The 22187-nt window shown below is 37.7% G+C and overlaps 1 protein-coding gene across 1 annotated transcript in view; it reads right to left on the bottom strand.

Annotated features, from left to right (window-relative positions):
* Nucleotides 1-22187, bottom strand: part of cachd1 (cache domain containing 1) — a 78370-nt gene that overhangs the window by 32297 nt on the left and 23886 nt on the right. The window contains exons 2-3 of the mRNA XM_083565878.1: nucleotides 14564-14626; nucleotides 6412-6560 (exon numbers count right to left, since the gene is read on the bottom strand). Coding sequence (XP_083422004.1) covers nucleotides 6412-6560; nucleotides 14564-14626 — 212 coding nt within the window. The remainder of the gene's footprint in view (nucleotides 1-6411; nucleotides 6561-14563; nucleotides 14627-22187) is intronic.

The raw sequence follows: 22187 nt of genomic DNA, 5'->3' as shown, positions 1-22187 counted from the left end.
ATCATTTACTGACTCTCCCAAATGCTCATTCCTGTGTTTCAGCTTAAACTGTTTTTTCCTCACAGGTGTGCACCAGGCTTTCATCCAGTTTAGATAATTGCACAGCTGTAAAGATCACCAGAGCCAAATCTCCCACTGGCCCTGTCTCCGACACACTCCCAACTCGATTTAACGGCACTTGATTTGGTGATACGATCAGTTGGCCTGGAGCTCCACTCCACTGCTATTAAAAAAGCTTGAGCAGCTCCCTGGAGATAAGAATCATACAGGACATCCCTTTCTAACTCCTTAGATTGTCAAGTCATTAATGCACCAACATCCAGAAGATAAAAGACGTAGGATTTGTGGCTTAAGAAAGACATGTGGTCTGAATTCACTTCACTGACATCTCATCTATGCTGCTATACCACTGAGTCAAAGAGTAAAACAGAGCATGAATGATCAAACTAATGAGACAGTAAGGGGGGAAAAAAAAGGGGAAAAACTAAAATATTGTGCATCTACTAAAGCTGAGATCAAAGATGGCAAAAGTACACACATCCTTCACTCAAGTAAAAGTACAGATACTGATGTTTTAAAAGACTTTGGTAAAATTTGAAGTACTGACTACTAAAACTTTTTTCACTCAAGGTAAAGTAAAGAAGTTTGGGCTCTGACATGTACTTAAGTAAAAAAGTAGCCATTACTGCTACCTGTTTTAGTGTCACGCTGGTAACGCTGGACGCCACGTCATATTAATATATTAATAAAAAAGAATTTATAATTTTGTTATCTAATAATTGTATCAAGGCTGAACATCCACCATATAGAATACAAGTAAAGCAACGATGAACTAGTCTACGTCTGTGGTGTGTGAAAGCCAGGAAATGATACACCAGTGGTAGATTGAAAAAGCTGCGCAATGACAAGAAATAGGTTGATGGGCTGAAAATGGTGTGCAATGAGAAGAAAAAATATTGATCACATCACCAAAAAGATTAAAACTAAAGTAATGAGCCTGATTTGAAAATGTAAGTAGAAGTAGAAAGTACAGATATTCATGTAAAAATGTAAAAGTAAAAATAAATTGTGAAGTACTGATACCAGAAAAATCTCCTTACACGATACAATAATGAACTATTTATACTGTGTTACTTCCCACCTCCGGCTGAGCTTCATTTAATATTGAATAACTTTAACCATGACCAGTTTGCACCTTGTGTGTAAGACATTCCATGAGAAAGAGAAAGTTTTACTGCCTGTCACTGTAAAGCTCTTAATTTTATCAGAGCCACCAAAACTTCCCATGATTCAACCGCACACATACTCTAAGCTGACAGTCTGGAACGTTGGTAAACAGGAACAAAATAAAAAAATACCACTACACAACACCGGAAAACACAATGTGAATTTCCCAGTAAATAATAAATGGGATTTCATAAAAAAAACTAATTACTATTATATTAGAGTATGCAGAACCATCACTCAGCATCAGGACTTAAATATAATGTATAAAAGGTGTCTATTATGGCCTACAGTAAGGCACTAGTTCGAGCATCGTGCAGTCAGGGTTGGGTGGTGAAAGCAAGCTTGGATTGGCAGGACGACAGGAAACATTTCCAATGCTAGCAATATGACTGTTCATTCAGTACACTGGCTATAATTCTTCTAACAGTATGAGCAGCAAACGTGAAGTTTTTGGGGGATGACTTTTCGGATTTTTCCTGTATAATCCAAAATTGGATGCAAGAAGTCAATATAAATATAATTCAAATTGGTTTTTATTATTAGCATTTATTATTAAATCGGGAGTAAGCCAAAGAATACAACTGATTGGTTAATTAATGTGGACAAGGGACATCCTGTTCAGATAGATATTTGGCCAGTGTGTGACTTTATAAATTATAAATTATAAATTTATAAATTCTTTGCTTATAATGGTAAATGTATAAAGATGTTTGCAGGTCAGCAGTTTAATAAGCATTCACAAATAATATTATTGATTACATTTATTTATGATACTTAAATCACAATGAGCAGCGCTGTCACGAGGAGATGCTATACAGCTTTAAAATGCTGTTCGAAAGGGCTTGATATTGACGAGAGGGCTTCTCAAACATCCTACAGAAAATTAAAATCCCCCATTAGAAAATAAATGGGATCCGACTGCAAGGCTGCAGGCTGACCTCATGTCTCAGCCACTTTAAGCACAGGATGATCATGTGGTTATTTGGAGAATGCGGTATAGCTGGATAAGTGAAGCAGCTATCACTGGGATGAACGCTGAATGATTAAAGCATTCTTTACATTTTAAGCAGAGGTCAGAGTGTGCCAGGAAACACATGGGCGGGATAGGTAGCATGCACATGACATTGATACAGTGTCAAACACTTGGTCTTTTATCCATAAGTGAGGGCAGAAATGGCAGCTGGAAGACGATCAGATGATGGATGAACAGCCCATGGGACTGTTCACACCATTGCACTGTTCATGTTTGCGATGCCATGGCTGCTTGGGATGGAAATTTTTTACAGACAACTTTAGCAGAAGTACTGCGTCAAAGCCACTGCCAGCTTTGCTGTTTTAGAAAAGTTTAAATGACCAACCATATTTATTTTTTTTGGTCTCTTTATTAAGATAGTAACTAAAAATATTTACACAACATTTTTTTTTTTTGTAAAAACACACACTTCCTTGCACTAGGCACACCTTAAACTCTTTTAAGGATACTGTCTTGAGGTTTTCTCAAGTAATCTTCTGGTATATTATACCAGGCTTTTTTCAGCATTCATGGCATAAATGCAGCCCCACACTAGGGCAGACCCTCCACCATTAAGACCTCAAACACTCAATTTTTCATCTCTCTCCAAATTGTCTTCTCACATACTGGTGAAGATTGTGAAATTATCCCTTTCAAACTTGGATTTGTCATTTCCTAATGCTATTTTCCAATGATGTCCATTCCAATCTTCAGCAAATCTAAGCCTTTTCACCCTGTTCTTCTTCCAATCATTTTCTTTCTTGGCTGCTACCACTCCCATTCCTGATTAAGCTTCTTTGGACTGTAGAAAGATCAACTTGGCATCACAATGAAGCCAGATGCTAAGCGAGGCCTTTGCTGGACATTTCAGGTCTCTGAAAAAAGTAAACATCAGGTTTGTAAAGTTTTTGGCCATACAGTCCTTTCTTTGTCCTTGACCTCTCTGAATTCTTAAGATTTCTTTGTAGCAGCTTAAATACTACATTGTGAGTATCCAGTTTGCATTTTACCTCAGAGAGTGATCTTGCTGATGCAATAGTAAAATTTTCTTATTACTTTAGCATTTTGAATGGAATGATGTGATTGAAGGTTGGTCTTATTAGCAAGTTGCCATTTAATTAAACCCTTACAACATGTGTATGTAATGCTCAAGCATCTCGAACAAATCTAGTGTAATAGATCTTTACCACAGCAGTCATTTTGGCATGAAATTGGACAAATACAGGAGTTAGCAATGACATTAAAGGACCTTTATTTTTAGGATTATAAGAGCCAGGCTCCTACTATTGCTCAAGTGTAAGAAGAGATCACACTAAATAAACTATATTGCCAAATGTTATTATAATTCCCTCAACTCTTCTGGGAAGATGTTGTACTAGATTTTAGAGTGTACTTTTAAAGATTTTTTGCCCATTCAGACACAAGGGTGTTAGTAAAGTCAGGTAATGAGGGCGACCTGGGGTGCAGTCAGTGTTCCAATTCACCCCAAAGGTGTTCAATAGGGTTGAGGTCAGGAAATCTTCCACTCCAACATGTATTAACAGAGTTTGCTTTGTGCACAGGGGCATTGTCATTCTTTAACAGGTTTGGGTCTCCTAGAAAGGGATAATTTCATGCTACTGCATCCAAAGACACACTATATAATTGTGTGCCTTCCGCTTTGCAGATAACAGTTTGGGAAAGAACCACACATGGCTGAGAAAGTCAGGTGTCTCAATACTTTTGTCCATATAGTGTATTTGCCACTTAAGCCTATTGGAGCCTATAGGTTTTTTTTCCAGTCGTTTTTTTTAAATACTGCATACAGATTTACTCTATGTTCTGGTTGTACTCTACACAAGAGACTGAGAAATAATAATGTATAGTCAATATACCATTGCTAAAGCAACAAATGGAATAGTGACCTAATACTGTGTATAGTGCACAGTGTATATAAGTCAGCTGGGATTTTCTGTCATAATTTAAAAGCACCACTTTCCACTATTTCAGGTTTTGTATATTTTAAGGTTATATAAATGTCACAGTCATATCCAGTACAAATTCACCTCCAAACCACATCTGAAAGCCTGCGGTGTTGGTTCTGCTACTCAGTGTTTGGGGGGAATATTTTCCAAAACTGTCACAGTGAGAGCTGCAAATTTTTACAAAGTGGTCCAAGAGTCTGGGAGTGTTTATGGAAAGCTTTTGAAGTTTTGGGAGCAATGTGCTATCAGACGGCTCAGGCTTCCAGTTTAGGCAATCTTCTCTGGCGCTCTCCCTCGCTCAGCATGCTTTCCCTGAGGTTTTTCTAACATATGGGGATTTAAAAGGTCAGAAGCGATATTTCAGGTTCCAGATCATATTCCAGAGCTAAGTTTTCACTGCAATGCAGAGGTTATGACACACATTAGGGAAGGGAAGCTGCTTCTTAAATGTTCTTCGAAACAAATGTCTCTAAGATTCATGGAATTCTGTGGGCAAAACATCAGAAACTTTTGGAGATTGGAATCACTCCAAATGTGGGGAAAATAGAGCCACTGCACTAAAAGATGTAGTTCATAGCATTCTTTATAAGCTATTCAAGAAAAGAATGTTGATCTAAACTGAAAAATTTTAGTAATCAGTAAATGGTGTAATCAAAAATCGATTTTGCTAATGAACTCTTTTTGCTTGTCAAATATTATTGGCAAAGTACAGTGATGAGAAATACCAGATTGTATGAGGCCAAGTAGAGACCATCCAGTAATCCAGGGGGGTGTGACAGTATTTGCAGGAAATGGAAACTATACATTCTCTGCTATTTTGTATATTACTTATATGTTAATGGTTGAAAATGTTGGTTGTATTACTGTAATTATGGTTGAAACTTTCAACCATAGAAAGTTGGTTCCTAGAACCTAAAATAAACCAAACCCTTTGTTAGCTCCTACAGTAATCCTTTATACATATCCAGGGTATGTTGTCTCATTTTTACTGTGTACTTTGTATAGAAGAAATTACAATAAAAGCCTCTCGACTTGACTTGATATTAGATCCTACAGTGGAGCCACATACATATCATATACAATTTTAAAAACAAAAGATTGCACAGTGTGAGAGTTGAACTCAGATGTGTAATGGGGAAATGCTTCTACCCAGGCAGCCTCAGTGTACAACCTCTACCTGGTCTCTGTAAAACTTTCAGTAGTGTGAAAAACTTGCAGGAATACACAAAGCAGAGAAGTTGAGTTTCAAGGCCAAGTCATGCTGAATTTTGGTGTGTGTGTGTGTGTGTGTGTGTGTGTGTGTGTGTGTGTGTGTGTGTTGGGAAGACTGAGAATGTTTCAAACATTGTTTATGGACCAGCTGGTGATTCATGAAAATTATTTACTAGCGAAAGACTATTTGCAATGTCATCAGAGATTATAGTAAGGAAGCAGAGGAAGATCAGTGTGTGTGTGGTGGGTTGTGCTTGATAAGGAGATGAAAGAAATGCACGAAAATGACAATGAAAATGTGAAGAAAAAGGTGTGAAAGAAGATAAAGGCAAACACCACAGAGAGAGAGAGAGAGAGAGAGAGAGAGAGAGAGAGAGAGAGAGAGAGAGAGAGCGAGAGAGAGCGCAAGAGAGAGCGCGAGAGAGAGCGCGCGAGAGAGCGCGCGCGAGAGAGAGAGAGAGAGGCAGCCAGACACCATGAGGATGAGATTTAAGAGATAACTGTGGAAACTCTGCAAGCTGCTCCCATTGAGATTAGGCTTGAAAGCACAGAGCATCTCGACTCGATTTAAACGGCGCCTCTGTGTTCGAGCTTCCTCTAGAGATAGGATGCTCCTGACATTTAAACATACTGCGGTGTGTGCATCTCAGTTCGCTAGAAGAGATCTGGCTCAGTCTGTCCAATTACAGCTAGGTATCTCTAAACAATTTAACACACACGCCGAAAACCATGACTGGAAACGATGTAATCCCATTCAAGCATCTCCAAGAGATTTGCTAAAAAAATATATATATAATGATGTGTGTCCATTTGAGGACTACAAGACCAAAAATAACAAAATGTTCTTAAATGACCATGTTAATTAGCTACAGTATAATTATTTAACCTTCAAATAGAAGATCCTTAATGTTTTTTCTTTTAGAAAAATGTATGTTAAACTACAGCAGAACAAAATTTCTAGAAATCCTACAGAATTCATTAAAAAGCTCTACTCACTCCATCATGGAGGGTGGGATGGAGCAGCAGTCCTGAATGTCTGTGAGCGGGGAAGTCAGATGGGCCGTGTACGATGCCTCCACCACCTGCTTGTTCCTGTTCACTACGTCCAGGTAGCGGTTAAACTTCTCCCGTATCTTCTTCGCCAGCTGAAAACACAACAAAACGGACCTAAATGAACATATTGCTTAAAACACAAAAGAAGCGTAAAACTGTATCATCCTCATCATGTGAAAATGGCATAATTTTCTGAAGTGCTATTGTGTAAACTGTTTTGTAACTTGGTTACAGTCACACTGGATCTGTTCTGTTGTGTCCGTCTCTTAGATGTAGTGTTTGTTTGCACCGTTTTAATTTAATCAATCGAGCTGATGGATTTAATTAAAACGGTGCGAACAAACACTACGTCTAAAAGCAGCGAATAACAGCAGCAGTAAACGATTATCTTTTGTCACCGTTGTGGTTTTCAGCGAATGCTTATGCATTTGTACACCAATGCATATTTTTTTAGCTTGCTGCATTCCTCAGTTCCATTCGCTACTACAACACTTTACTTACCCGTCTTCAAACGTGATTTACTGCCGCTTTACTATACTTTTAAATGGTTGTTTTTAATGTTTGTATATAGAATTTATGTTCATATACTTTTAATACCATATAAAATTCAATTAATTACATATTCTAGATGCTTATATCGTCACAAATGTACAAAATATCCGTGTATTGTATCCGAGAAGTTTTTTTTAAAACAAAGGTCGTCAAAACAATGTTGTATTATTTTATATAGATTTTTTTTATGCATGGTTGTCAACTTGCCATCTGCAAAATACAATACAATTGTTGATTTACCTTTCATACTCAAATGCTTTGGAAGGGACATTTTTGGGGAAAAAAAAAAGTAGATATGTATTTTCTGAGTAAAATAAATGAGTAGTGAGCGTAAGGGCATATCAATCCTTTACTGTATGTTTAAGGGTCACCTTTGTTTTACAGAGTTTATTGTAGGGGGTTGTGCACCATTTAATAATAAAGCTTATACATCTTCAGTGTTTAATACAGCACATTGTAAAGGTTGTAATGTAACTTTTTTTAGCAGTGATTTGAAGCAAAACAAATATCTATTTTCAATAAAATCAAGTACAGAGAAACAGCTACATCCCTCACTTTCCTTCTTCTTCTTCTTCTCCTTCTCCTTCTCTCGGCTTCCACAGCGGATCATCCTTCTCCATACCCCTCTGTCCTGTACATCTGCCTCTTTCACACCAACTACCTCACTTCCCTACACATCTCATATCAGCAACAGGTCAGGACAATTGGTTGGTCCTTTAGATCTTTACAGACATGTAATGTATACATCTAAATTCAGTTGTTGAGCCTTCTCGTCATTTTTCTGCAAAGATCAGACATTTTTGCCTTCTGAAGTAACCTTCCAAACAGTTTATTTAAAGAAAAAGGAAACATGTTTTCAACTCTCAAGAGCCCTGACAGGTTTTATTATGGTCAGCAAAGCTTGCCAGCACTTTTATCTATTCTTATCAAAGCTGTGAAAATTATTTTCTAGAGATTCCTTAAAGTAGATTTTAATGCAGATTTCCAGTCTAGCTTTATTGGATTTAACCTTACTTGATGTTTAGATGTAACAAACTTTTATATATCTTGGATATTACATGGCATATGCTACTCCAAAAACTTCTATCCAGAAAATCACAAGACTGTCGGATATGATGGGTAGGCATTCCATTAAGTGACAGGAGAGGAAAACAAGCATAGACTCTTAAACCAATTGGTGTGGCTTGATGGCAATTCAAACCCTTGTTCCTGTGAAATCTGGATAAGGTCTCAGATTGATTTGTCTACAAATGTCTTCACAATCACTGGCAAAAAAGCAACACGAAAAGCCGATCTGCAGACTTGAAAAGCTTCAACACTTCAATGTTATGGATATTCATTTAAAACTCCTAAATAATGTGAGAACCTAAAGTGAAGCAGCACAGACTGCATTCCGAATGACTTGTTTTATTATAGGTGGCGGTGAAGTGAGTGATTAATGCGCTTCCCCAGACTGGGCCTTGATCAAAGAGCGCGAGAGTCAACCTTACAGACTAGAAAGCGGTGCGAATTAAACATGCACTGCAAGTATAACCTCCACTCCCTGCTGCAGATAAATGACTAGAGGGAAGAAAGTGTGCTGCGCAGATGAGCTTTTAGATCAGTGTGAGAACTTGAGCGTGACTCTCGTGTGAGGGGTTTCATGCTGAAATAACTGCACGTCTATGAACCCTGGTTTATTTACTCAGTACGAAGTTCCCAAAGGGAAATTAAAGAGCTTGAGCAATACTGGCTCGGCATTAAGGGTTCCCCCAGGCGTTCGACATAAATTACACGTGCACCAGCGTTTTCATTCAACGCTGGCTCATTTAGCAAAGCAGCAATGCTCCAGAACGCTGCTGGGATCCTCACATGCCCAAAAATGACATTAAAACTCAACCACATAACAAATCAGGTGCACACAAATGCCAAGCACAACACAGCCTCACACCTAATAGCTACAACATGACAATTATACCGGCTCATTTTTCACCCAGAAAAAAAGGAAAACATTTTGCCAGAGACACACAAGAGATCCACGGAATAGAGAAATAGCCCCATGACCCATTGACCGTGCACACCTCAGCCACACAGCTTGGCAAGTAGAGGTAAATTTGGCTCACCGCTCTACCAAAGATAACATAGGGTGAGGGAAAGGGTCTAAGTCTTCCAAAGAGGTCTTTGTGCGACCTAGTATCAGGAATAACAAAGGAAGATCCAAACTAAGCAAACCCAAACATACACAATGAAAGAAAGTCAAGCGAAACAGACTCAAGAAGTGATGAATGAAGTCAAATCTACACGCAATAACCATTATGACATCAGATAAACTGATTTCCACAGAGGGGGAAAGATTAAACGTGGAACAGAAAAGTGGCATGAGATCACAATGTAACACACATATAAACACATTTTGAACATATAATAATACTAATGAAAAGGGTGGAATTCATTCCTCAAAAATGTGGAAATAATTCTATTACCATGAATGCTCCATGTTAGCAGCGTCCAGTGGTTCATGAGAAATGTACAAGACGTCATGGACGTCTTTAGGACACTAAACCTGAATGTCACAGGTTACTCACTAGAAAGTTTCAAAGCCAACATTGTCCTCCTCATAAGTATAATACTCTTAACATAAACAAGCAATTTCCTTGAATTATGGTTGTTTTAAGCAATTTTCACCAATTGCGCTTTTTCCTTCAAAAGAGGGAAAAACTGGAATAATTGTGAACAGACAGAAATAGTGAATAGCGCTTACTCACTTCTTAAACTATCTTAAGATCTGCTTCAAGTGAATGATGGAAAAAATAATTATATTTAGAAAGCCAAATCTGATATCAGCCTTTACTCCCTGATGGCCAAATCAATAGAGTGTTATGTTCCATGTGCTGGAACAACATTTGCAGGAATCATGATGATGATGATAATGTGACCTTTCATTAAGGATTGAACCAAACAAAAAAATAACTCGCTTTATAAAGTTAGAAGTCACATGATCCACAGAGCAGCTGTTTGATTCTCTATGTTTGAAACTATAAACATCTGGGGAGACAAAAAAAACAAAAAACAGGCATTTACACAAGGCATTCGAGACACTGATGCTTTCATCAACCTGATGTATAACTGATACAACCGTGCTGTTGAATACTCAGTTCTTCACCCGCTTATTGGAATACGTTTATCATTTACACTTCATCGTAAAAGCTAATTCACAGGATTTTCCATTGTGCGAGTTTTTTTGTCTTATAAGTTAACTTATAACTTTACTAAAGAGAAAATAGAGCCTGTTGGGAGAATGACAGTCATTTACTATTGTCCTGTAGATTCACTAATCTTTAATATACAAAATAGAAATCAGAAAATAAACTATAAGCAATATTAATCAGGACCCAAATCTGTAACCTTATAGTGATATACGCCAAAACATTTGCCCTCCCTCCTTAAACATTTACCACAAGGAGTTGCAGAGTTATCTTAAATGCCTTACTGTGCTGTAGCATTACAATTTTCTTTCTGGGGGGCCCAACAAACCGAAACCTGTTCCACACAACGCGAGAACCATGAAGACACGTTTTGTCAAGGTTGATGTGCACAGAGCCCTGAACTCATCCCCACTGATCACTTTTAGGAATAACTGGAACACCGATTGTACCCCAGACTAGAGACTCCCACGGGACAAGATTTGATGAGTGAATGCAAGTGCGGGAGGTACAATACTCGTGTGTGCGGGTTGTAGGAGAATAAAATAATTTGCGGGACTCCCACAAAATGGTCTTTAAAATATAATTTTCAAATAAATGACTACACACAAATAAACTTATGTATCTATTGCACAAAAGCAACAATGGCAACTAAAATAAAATAAAACGATTTACAAGCACAAGGCCGGAAGACGGTATTAGACGGTATTAGACAACGAGGTCTGAATGTCTGAAGCTCAAGACAGAGGAGAATCACTGAGTGCTATTATTCATTATTAAAGAAAGGAACATACAACACAACAAAACCTTGGCCTGTTTTTTTCTTCTTTTTTTTTTTTTTGGTGGGGGTTATAAGATATCGTTTCAGTTGATGTTCTATGTTCTGAAAAGTTCCGTGTTCATATCCATGTTCATCACTTACACAAAAAGTCAAACTAAAATAAAATAAACCGTCGATAATTTTCAGTTTCTTTTTCATTCATATTCAAAAGGGAAGCAAATGAAAGAAAGAAAAAAAGCAGAGTAAAACTACTTAAACATTTTACCTGCGGGTTTTGTGCGGGCGGGAGCGAAAAAAAAATATTTTTGAGGGAGCAGGACAGAACCTTGCGGGACCTCCACCTGAGTTACATTAGTACCTGATCTCTCTAATGCTTTTGTGACAATGTTTACAGATCCCCACAACCACCCTCTGAAATATATTGGAAAGTCTTCCCAGGATAGTGAAATAGGATGTTTAACAAACACATTTGGGTGTGATAATCAGGTACACAAACCTTTGGCCATATAGTGTGTGAATGTGTCTGTTGTTATTGTGCCCAGTTTTCATCAAAAGCCAATTCACAATTTACAAATCACTCTGAGGTGAAGATGTACATTATCCACTCAAACACTGGGAACTAGACATGAACATTTTTATAAATCTGGTTAATAAAAAAACAGATATAAATATAACATCCATACAGTGAAGTGTAAGCATTATATTTATATTTACATATAATATATATATAAATAAAGATGTATATATTTTACAGATGTTACCATTTATGATCATTTGCATGATTGGTGAGAAAAATGTAGCTGAATAAAGCATGCATTTGAAACATCCGCTATAATCCCAGGTGCTTTGGGTCTGCGTCACTTCAGTACGCCAAATGCTTTATCGTTTACTACTAAAGCTCAGACATTAGTGCACTGGTAGTAATTGAGGTGCCAGAACTCTCACAGTGCCAACAGACAGCTTAATCTCTCACTAACAGACAGTAAACAGCTGCAGGAGAGACACGGTATCACAGGAACGAGGCACTCACAAGGGGATTTTCTTGGTAAGGCAACCTGAGCAAAAAAAAAAAAAACTACACCCCAATCCTAGTATAGTCAAGCTCCGGGCTGAGTGGAATGTTATGCAGAGAATTTACATATACATGCACACATACACACACACACACCAAGACGGGCAGCCTTACTGAGAAGGTACAGAGACAAACAGACCGAAACAAACAGAGGCCTGCAAACAGTGACTCAGGCACAGGTACACAGAAACACCACAAACGCAGATAAACACGCTCAGGCACACAGTGAGACGCAGAAACACCCTGAAACACAGTAACACAAAGGCACACAGAGACACACAGCCACATAGAGACACATTGTAACACAAAGTGACACACAAGCACAGAGACACACAGTGACACACATGCACAGAGCTACACTGTAACACAGTGACACACAGACATACTGGTGCACAGAGACATACAGAGGCACACAGACACAGGCAAAAACACAGTCACACATTGACCGAGTTCTACATTATATACAGGTGTACATATGCTTGTACTTATGGGTTTGGTAGCCACCCAAAAAACATACAAATATTTCTGTATTTATTTGTTTATTTATTTATTGTTATGTTAGTATTTTTCAGTGGCGAGCCATGCATTCGGTACCTGGGCCTTCAGTGGGGACTTACCCGTCTTAATCCTCCTCTTAATAACAACCATCACTTCGCAATTATAGAAACCATTAATACTATATAAAAACGCAATATAACAACAGGTGACATTACAGAGAAGCATTTCACATATGGCTGAATGCCATTTTTACTAAAGCAAGAAACTCAGTTAAGACAACTCCAAACCTCTACACTACCATCGAAACTGTCCCACCTACATCATCTGGAGCAGTTCAGAATCAATATTTGTCTAATAACATGACAAAAACAAAATGTCAATAAAATCCGACCTACTCACCAGAGATGCAGACTCATAATTTGCACCGCTCCTTAGAGGCTGTAATCCAGTGGTACCGCTCGTATTCACTGGTCTGGAAGTGGTGAACAAACCCTTTCCTGGGCTGAGACAAGCTAGCTAGCTTCAGGGTTGGCCGACCTCCTCACTATGTTTAGCTTTTCTTGAAAATGGATTTTTAAGTATGTTCGAGACCAAATCAATTTCTTTTCCTCCGTAGGCATAAAAAGTCTAACTCTGATGTATTAATATGTGCAGATCGCTACACAGGTGTTTTGCCAGTCGAACTTGGCTGTAACAGTTTCCCTCTGACCAACCAATCAGAGGATGGAAAAATGCTGACGCTACTCTGGGACAGCTAGCTTCCCTGTGAGGGGAATATGAAATCTGATTGGCTAAAAAAACAGAGCTATTTCTTAAGGGGACGATGATAAAAACGCCAGCAGTACAGACTTTGAAGGCCCTGGGCTGATTAGATTGACGTGGCAGCACATAGAGGCTGAAATCTGATTGGACAAAAAATCCAAAATCCACATACACGTACTGGAAGCAGTGCAGCCAAGAGAAACGCTATGAAATGAAGAGAATAAACTGTTGGGAATAAATTAATACAATTTCATGGGACAAATATTAGAATATAGGTTGTAAAAGTAGGTCAGTGCTTCTGATAGTGTTTAGGCCAGCAGAGAAAGCCTTGCTGGCTCGGACTTCCCACCTCTGGTATTTGCTTTATCTTTGGTCAAGAAGAGCCCATTCATCCATGTAATCTTCTGTTAATGAGTCACTAAACACTTTTTGAACTTTTCACCTTTTTTCCTGTACAGCCATCAATCACAAATCTAAATCAGGCTAAATTCGATAATAATGAATAATGAAATTCGTTGTCAACAAATGCCGTTAGCATGAGGGCAAGATAACACAGCCGCTTGCGAATTGGCGGAGAATACAGAGTCCACTGGCAGCGGGAAAAAGTGTACGGTAGGCAAAAACTGTATAATCCTCATCATGGGAAAATGGTATCGTTTAAAAAGTGCTATTGTGTAAACTGTTTGTCTGCTAACTTCGGGACAGTCGCACTGATCTGTTCTGTTGTGACTCGTCACCTCGCTCGCGATATAATGATGGATTGAATTAAAGTTGAATTTAAGATTAATTTAATGCATATTTTTTCTGTTAGCTTGCTGAATTTCCCCGTTCCATTCTCTTTTTTATAGTATGTGTCTACTATAACAGTTAACTTGTCTGTTTTCAAATGTGATTTACTGCTTTACTATATGTTCAAATGCTTGTTTTCAATGTTTGTATATTTAATTTATGCATACTGTATATCATTTAATTATTACACAACATTAAATTAATTATATATTTTAGATGCTTATATCTTCACAACTGAACAAAATGTCTGTGCATTTTTTTTTTTACAAAAGATTTTTTTTAAAATAATGTATATTTTATAGAATTTTTTTTTAAGCTTCACACTGCTGCAGTAGTTTCAGCATACGCACAAACACAAAGTCGGCTTCAAAACAAACCAGACAGCTACTATCGAATTTTAATTGGCATCCTTTGCCCTTACAGACTAAACACACACACACATAGAGAAAATTTACTCACCTGCTGCACCTCGGTCTCGCCGTTTGAAGTTTTCTCAGTGTACACAAAGGAGTTGAAAATTCTCTGTGGGGGCGAGAGAAAGAGATAAAGGCACGGTGAGATGTGCTGCCAGTAAAACTGAATAATAGGACCATTTATTGAACTATAACTAACTAAAATAAAATGTGAATGATTATTTTCTGCCAACTGGGACAATGATCAACAGACAGAGCACAGAATTCAGCTTAAATTCTCTCACCAGATAAGACACACTGCAGGTCATCCTAAAATATACTGTGTCACTGATCCAAACATGACTTCAAGCCAAGCCATTAAACCATAAAACTTCTCAATGGATAGATAACTAGACAGGCAGACAACTTTATTCATCCCAGAGGGAAATTCAGGTATTACCGCAGCAAAGAGAGTAAAAAAGTAAAAAGGTATATAAAAGTTATTTACATAATAACTGAAAAAATAAAGAGATAGCAAGTCCTCTATATAAATATTAATGACCCACTGCTCTCGGCTGCTCCCGTTAAGGGTCACCACAGTGTATCATCCATCTTCATACCCCACCCTGTCCTCTATCAAATCAAACACCTGCATGTCTTCCCTCACCACATCTATCCATCTCTTCTCCTCCAGCCTGAAAGCAAACCATCTCAATCAAGCCTCTCTCACATTGTCTCCAAAACATCCTACCTGCACTGTCCCTCTAATAAACTCAATTCTAATCCTGTCCATCCTCGTCCACCTTCAGCTCCACCTCCTGTCTGTTTCTCAATATATAACTATGAAGATATGCAGAATATAAAGAGTGATTCATCTGTGCATCGGCATAAAAGTTATCGACGTGATGCATCATTTAAATAAATAAAAAAGGTGTGCATTAGATACAAGTTGGTATTTATATCGCGATAAATTTTTTTTTTTTTGCATATTTGCATCAGTTAAAACTAATTTATTTCTATCTAATTATTAGTAGATAAAGATTAGAAGTAGATTATTAGTAGATCATTGTATTATTTAGAAAGTGGGCAATAATTTGTAAATATTTTATATATATATATAAACACCTTGATTTCTCCTTGCTAAGCTGTTTCTCAAGCGCATTTTTTCAGCATCATTGCTGCTTCTTGAATATGACAGATCACAACACTACAGAGACCAATGTATTTTCTGAGTCATACCAAATATAGATTAACCTGGCAGAGGTAGAGCTGCATCTTCCTGGATGCAGAACAGGAAAAATGTCTGTTTTTTAACTGATTTCTTTGCACTGCAAAAGCCTGTTTGTAAAAAAAGCAATGCATTTAGAAGGCATAATTACATTTACTTTATTTCCTTGGTTGTGGTCCAAACCAAAGAAATAAAAACAAACTATCCGTAACATATTGATTCACAGCATCATATTTTTTCTGTTGCATCTTATTGCATTGTGTTGAATCAGACCAGCCTTAGTTATGGAGACGCACATCCCTAATAAAGAGGAAGTAATAGAGCTGAGGGTGTGATGTGGTAATTCAGTGGGGTACATTGCAGACGTGAGGTAAATTAAAGTGATCGTACAGTGCAAATATAGTCCAAGAGAACATTGTACCAGTGTAACCGCAGAAAAATAAATAGCATCAAAGTTGCAGTCTGTCAGCATTACTATTAGGAGAATAGTCTTTAGCTCTCCTACATATAATCTCCACACAGAAGGCTGTTACTGTATCAAGTAACCACATAAATCCTTTTTCACACACAGTTTAATTCACTGGAATATAATTTGGAATGAAACTCACAGTTTAGTGGAAGAAGTGTAAATAACAAATCCAACTTAATCACTAAATAAGGCACAAAGAACAGAGGCAATGAGGCACACAGCTCCCTTTATTTATTTGCTCAAATTTGTCATAATCTCTGGAATTCTCCAACTCTACTTTCCCTCATACACCTCTCAGTGAAGGAAGGAGGAAAAGAGGAAGACCACGGAGGAGGTTTATGGATGTGGTGAAGGAAGACATGCTGGTAGTTGGTGTGAAAGAGGCAGATGTAGAGGACAGGGGGGTATGGAGACGGATGATCCGCTGTGGCAACCCCTAATGGGAGCAGCCGAAAGAAGATATCAGGGAAAATATAAATAGGTGTAATTATAATAAAATTGATTAAATTGCTTAATGTGTGTTTCTTTATTAGGGAAAAAAATGTGCCGAACTGAACATTTTCTTCAAAAGCTTAACTGCATGCTTGAGAACATTTTATAAAACTTCACTGAATATACTATACCTTGCAAAATGTCAAACGAGCTCAAATACTGTAGTACTCCAACAAACCGAGGTGGTCTATCGCACAAGCACAGTAAGCAGCCATAAACTTAATCCAACACTGTACCAGTTAGAATTACAGCATGCTTAAGCCAGACAGCAGGTGCTTCCTTCGGAGGTCTTGCGCTCCGTCAATGCTCGACACTTGTTCCACTCGTATTCAAAATGCATAAACACGAGCAACGAGCTACGCAGCTGCAATTATATTGCACTCTTAATATAACCATGATAATCCTTAAGTACAACATTGTGTAGCAACAACGATAAGACAAGAAGAAACGTTAACACTAAACTTAACAGGCAGGGAGTTCGCATGAGTCTGAAGTGCAAGCAAAGTTTCAAATGTTTTGATTGTATAAAAATTCCTTGCTGCAACTGAAATGACTAAATATTCATGCTTGAACAAGTTATGATTTGATTATGACTAAAGCCCATACACATGGTGTCCTATTGTACAGGTGACACTTGTAAGCTTCATTTTAAATTGTTGCTTGGTTTGCCCTAAAATGTAAAAAAGAAAAAGGATGATTCGCGTTAGGTTGCGCCACCGTGGCAAAATTTGCCAGAATACACTGGTCTAAGAGATCACAGGTACATTATATGAGCAAAAGTTTGTAGACACCTGACCATATTTCCTTTTTTTAAAATCCCATTTGACATTTAGTCCCTAAAGTTTCACCAGATTTTGGAGTGTGCTTGTAGAGATTCTGTGTTTACTGAGTCCCAGGGGTGTTAGTGAAGTGAGTTCCTGGTGTAGGTTGAGGAGGCCTGGGTGCAGTCAGCGCTCACATTCATCATAACAGGGTTCAGTAGGGTTGATGCCAGTCAAGATCCATTCCTGCTTATGTAAACTATATTTTCATAGCACTGGCTTTGTGCACATGCTGGAACAGGTTTGAGTCTCCTAGTACGTCAAGTAAAGGGAAAATTTAATGGTACCATATTTAAAGACACCCTATAGAATTGTGTAAAGAATCCAAATTATTAATAACAGTTTGGGAAAGAATCACATATGGCTGGAAAATTCAGGTGACCCAATACTTTTGTATTTTGTACTTTTTCTTTTATACCTAATACAGTATTTTTACATTATTCATTATTATCATTACTCATTTTTTTTTTTTTTAAGCCCTGACAGTTTGTTAGCAAAACAAAATAATGTGATGCATAAATTTTTTTTCCAATATCAAGTTATCCAAGATAATTTAAATTGGAAAAAGCTTATAAAACAGAAAAATTATGCAAAAATGGTCTATACAAAATAACCTGTTTTCATAAGTGCTTTTCAAGAATTCTTTGAACTAAACCAGCTATAGGCTGGAAGAGACAATGAAAAGAAACATTGTAAACGAAAAGTAGCTCAACATCCAGAAAGTAAAATTTTACGAGGGAAATTTACATGAGAGAATACAGACACAATACACACAGTGCGATGTTACAGTGGGAAACGCATTAAGATCAATCAAATTAGTAAACCAAGACAAACTATTATTTAAATCTCCATCGAAATATCATCCCACTTTAATCTTCCTGAATAGATTTTAGTTATAAACACGACAGATTATTTTGTGAATCTGTATTATAAGAAAAATAATCTGACATCTGCATGCCATAGACTTAAAAATCTGCGCACTAAATAAAAGTGAGAATGAATAAAAAAAAATAATATAATAACACGGTTTTCACAACCTGGTGTGCAACAGTAAAATGGAAAAGCACCAGCAGTGTTGTGAACACTTGGTTCCTCCTCTGGAGGGTTGGTTTATCTAAAGCGCTCTGATGGCTTTCACAGCTATGGCTACGCCAGGGAGGAATTTCACAGCTTGAAATCCGAGAGCCCAAACTAGAGATGGCGAACTGCTGCGTAAAAGGTCCTTGAACATTCGGAAGAGCACGTACGCAAAGCAAAACTTCGAAATGATCGTAGCGACACGCGACATTACTGTAATACAAGCCAGCTGTTGCACGAGGTTACAATATTGCACCAGCCTACTCAGCACATTTTCAGAATACAGGCTAATGTGCAACCTCATCTTGCATTCAAGATTTAAACCCACAGTAATACAACACAATTTTTTACTGAATATAAAACATGGGAGAAAAAATACCAAAAGAGCAAAACACCTCCTTAGTCACTGCCTGGTCAGGGTCACCATGGTATAAATTACACTGCTAGTTTGTTCAACTTTAGATACAATTTTTAGCAGAGACCAATTATGACCTGATCTTGAGGAATTCACATACCATAATAACAACCCTGTTATTTCATCTGGGGTTTCATCTAGTTCAGGCCACACCCACCTTTTTTGGCTTAAATAAAAATATGGACACATTTGGAGGAATAAATAAATAAAGAGAATGGTATAGTGATTCTGCAATTCTGGAAAGTAAACCACACACTGTAGCTGCATCGGTGTGGGGAGAAGGTGTCCTGAGAGATTATAATCTCATTAACCTAAAGGTTAATCTGAACTGCAGTTTAATAGACTCCTAAAACAGGTAAAGCTTATTGTGCCCTTTATATAGGCTTGCTGACTGAGGCTCAGGGAGATCCAATCGAACACAGCCAGGACTTAATAAGCCAATATGTTCACCACTGCTCTCAGCTTCTAGTGCACTTTACTCTATTCATCTCAAATAAATTAATATGCACACCATCTTAGCTAAGTATTATTTTTTTTTTAAGTTGCCTGCTTTTTGGTCAACAAGTGTCTGATCTAAAACCGAGAGAAGCATTTAGAGCACTCAGAAGGAGAATAAACCTGTTAGTAAGTCATGCGTATTTAAAGGCACAAACCTATTCAGCTAATCCTCTTTAAAATTGGAATTACACCTTTGAGAGAAAGCATGAAAGGTGCTCTAATCCACTCGTACACCCTGTATGATGACCAGTAGACTGAGCGCATGATTCCACACCAAATCGGGATCACAAACTGACTTAAAATCGGAACTCTCACTTAAAAACGGAATGCTAACACTTCACTGCAGATCACACTTTCAGTCTGTTGCTCATCTGTGGTCAGGATTTGCCAGTTCTAACATGAGATGGTATATCAGTAGCGCTGACCATGACAGTACAGAAGGTTGTGCAAAAAGGATTGTCCATATACAAATATAAAATGTCCAGCTTCAAGAATTTCTCTTAAAAGAAGATTCTGACAATTCCACATATTGAGGTAGTGAATGAATGAAGGGTGGAAGGAATGAAGACATTTGTTAAAGTATGATAAAATGAGTAGAACAGTTAAGATCATATCATTAGATTAAATATTAAATGTAAAACACAATACATATTAAAAAAAATACAGCTTTTTTTTGTATTTCAGTTTCATATGAAATGAATGAAGTTAATAATAGCTAGATAAAGTCTGCCATCCATCATGTCTGTTCATCTCAGTGTTCTCGTTCAGTGACAAAGATTAAAGAAAAAGGCAGAGCGATAGAGAGGGAGGGGCAGGGAGGAAGAAAAAGAAGAAAAGAAATTAATGGCAAGGAAGGTCTTAAGAAAAGAGATATAAACTCAGGAAAGAGGGGAAACAGGAAAAAAATTAACAAGACTCTATAAAATAAGACACTGAAAGAGTACAAAGTGAAAAAAGTACGGAAAGCGAGGGACGAAAAAAGAAAGAAGAAGGTACAAAGAGAATGAATAAATAATCGGGCTCTACATTCTGCACATAAACAAACATTTCAAATCAATGAATTATTTTATTATGCAAGACTGATTTAATTGTGTTAAGACATTTAGTATGTGGTAGTTTTTCCTGAACGAGAAGACCCAAACAAAAGTGAGCTCTATATGTGACCTGCTATAGAGCTCAGGCCTCAATCCTATAAACACCTTTGTGACAAATTGGAACACTGACTCCTCCCTGTGACCTCCTCACCCTACATCAGTACCTGAACTTTACTAAAACCCTTGTGAATGGATGAGCACAAATCTCCACAAACATACTCCAAAATCTAGTGGAACATCTTCACAGAACACTGGAGATTATTATAACAGGAAATGTGAACTAAATGTGGAATGGGACATTTAAAAAGCACTCATAAAACTTATGGTCATTCACAAACTTTTGTCCATATAGTCTAAATAGTATTTATGAATTTTTCTAATTATTGAAATGAATTGATTAGGTATAAAAACCTGTCTAAGCCTGGGTGGCTGAAGCTGTATATTTCCTTAATAGTAATCCAACTGACTGCTGTAGCTGTGATGGAGAAACTGGGTTAAAAAAAAAAAAGAAGATGAAAGGCCAGAGAACAGAAGGCACGAGTGTGTGCTGATGTGAAGCTTCCTGCTGCTGCTACCTTCATCCTCCTCCTCTCGCACCTTACTGCCAGCTCATGCTCCTAGCAGCCATGGGCTCATTGCACTACAAAGGCCACTGGCTTACAATGAGTCCCTATGCCTCCGCTCTGATGCCAGATTTTATTTTTTTGCCACCAATATACACACACAAATACATACAACATAAACAAACACACACACACAGGCTTTCTTTTTCTTCTGTGGTTCCCAAAACACAACAGGGGGAAAAAAAAATGCAGAAATTCCTGCATCTGGATATTTGGCTATCCAAAAAAAACTGATGGGTTTCAAACATGATACACGGACTCAAACCTCAGCTGCTATGTTGTAGCATACATAAAAGTAAATTCATCAGGGATAACAAGGCAGATGTCTGCAAGCATTTACGCAACGGCTAGTTATTTAAATGAATTGTTTATACAAGTGTGACAGAAACCATCCCTTTACTAATATTAGTAACTGTTTGCTAGGCGAAGCATCAGTTGCAATGCTCCATCTGGAAAGCTCCACCTCACTGGCCTTTAATGTGCTTTGTATGACCTGCTTTGCACCAGGAAGCAAAACTATGGCCCTCACTGTTGGGGATTTAACTACTAAAGGTGAGGTTCTTCACACAACAGCTGCAGAAATTCCACAAATAGGCCATAAAGAGCATGTATATCGTTTGTACACATCTCTGGCCACAAGCTTCTGAATCTTAAAGGTGCAATTGGACTGGCTCCCTGGACTTTTTTCTACACACATTTCCAAATACCAGTTTACAGAAGAGAAAACAATTTTGAACACAGGAACAAAGTGGAAAAAAGAATATCTACAGAATCCCATATTTAACTTTTGGTTTTAACTTGTAAGACCTCAGACAAAGCCTAAATCCTGTTATTGAGCACACTGGACACAAAACTCCTTGAAATTCTCAGGTGGTGGTTTGAAAAAATGAAAAAATAAAAGAGAGCGATTTGTTTCCCATACAATAGGAAAAAAATGCCATTTTAACTTGGTAAAAAAAGTGACCGTTTCCATG

The sequence above is a fragment of the Silurus aristotelis genome (assembly GCF_946808225.1).
Source record: "Silurus aristotelis genome assembly, chromosome: 2".
Lineage (NCBI taxonomy): Eukaryota > Metazoa > Chordata > Actinopteri > Siluriformes > Siluridae > Silurus > Silurus aristotelis.
Note: the sequence above shows the minus strand (reverse complement) of the source record. Positions and strands in the feature narration are given on the sequence as shown.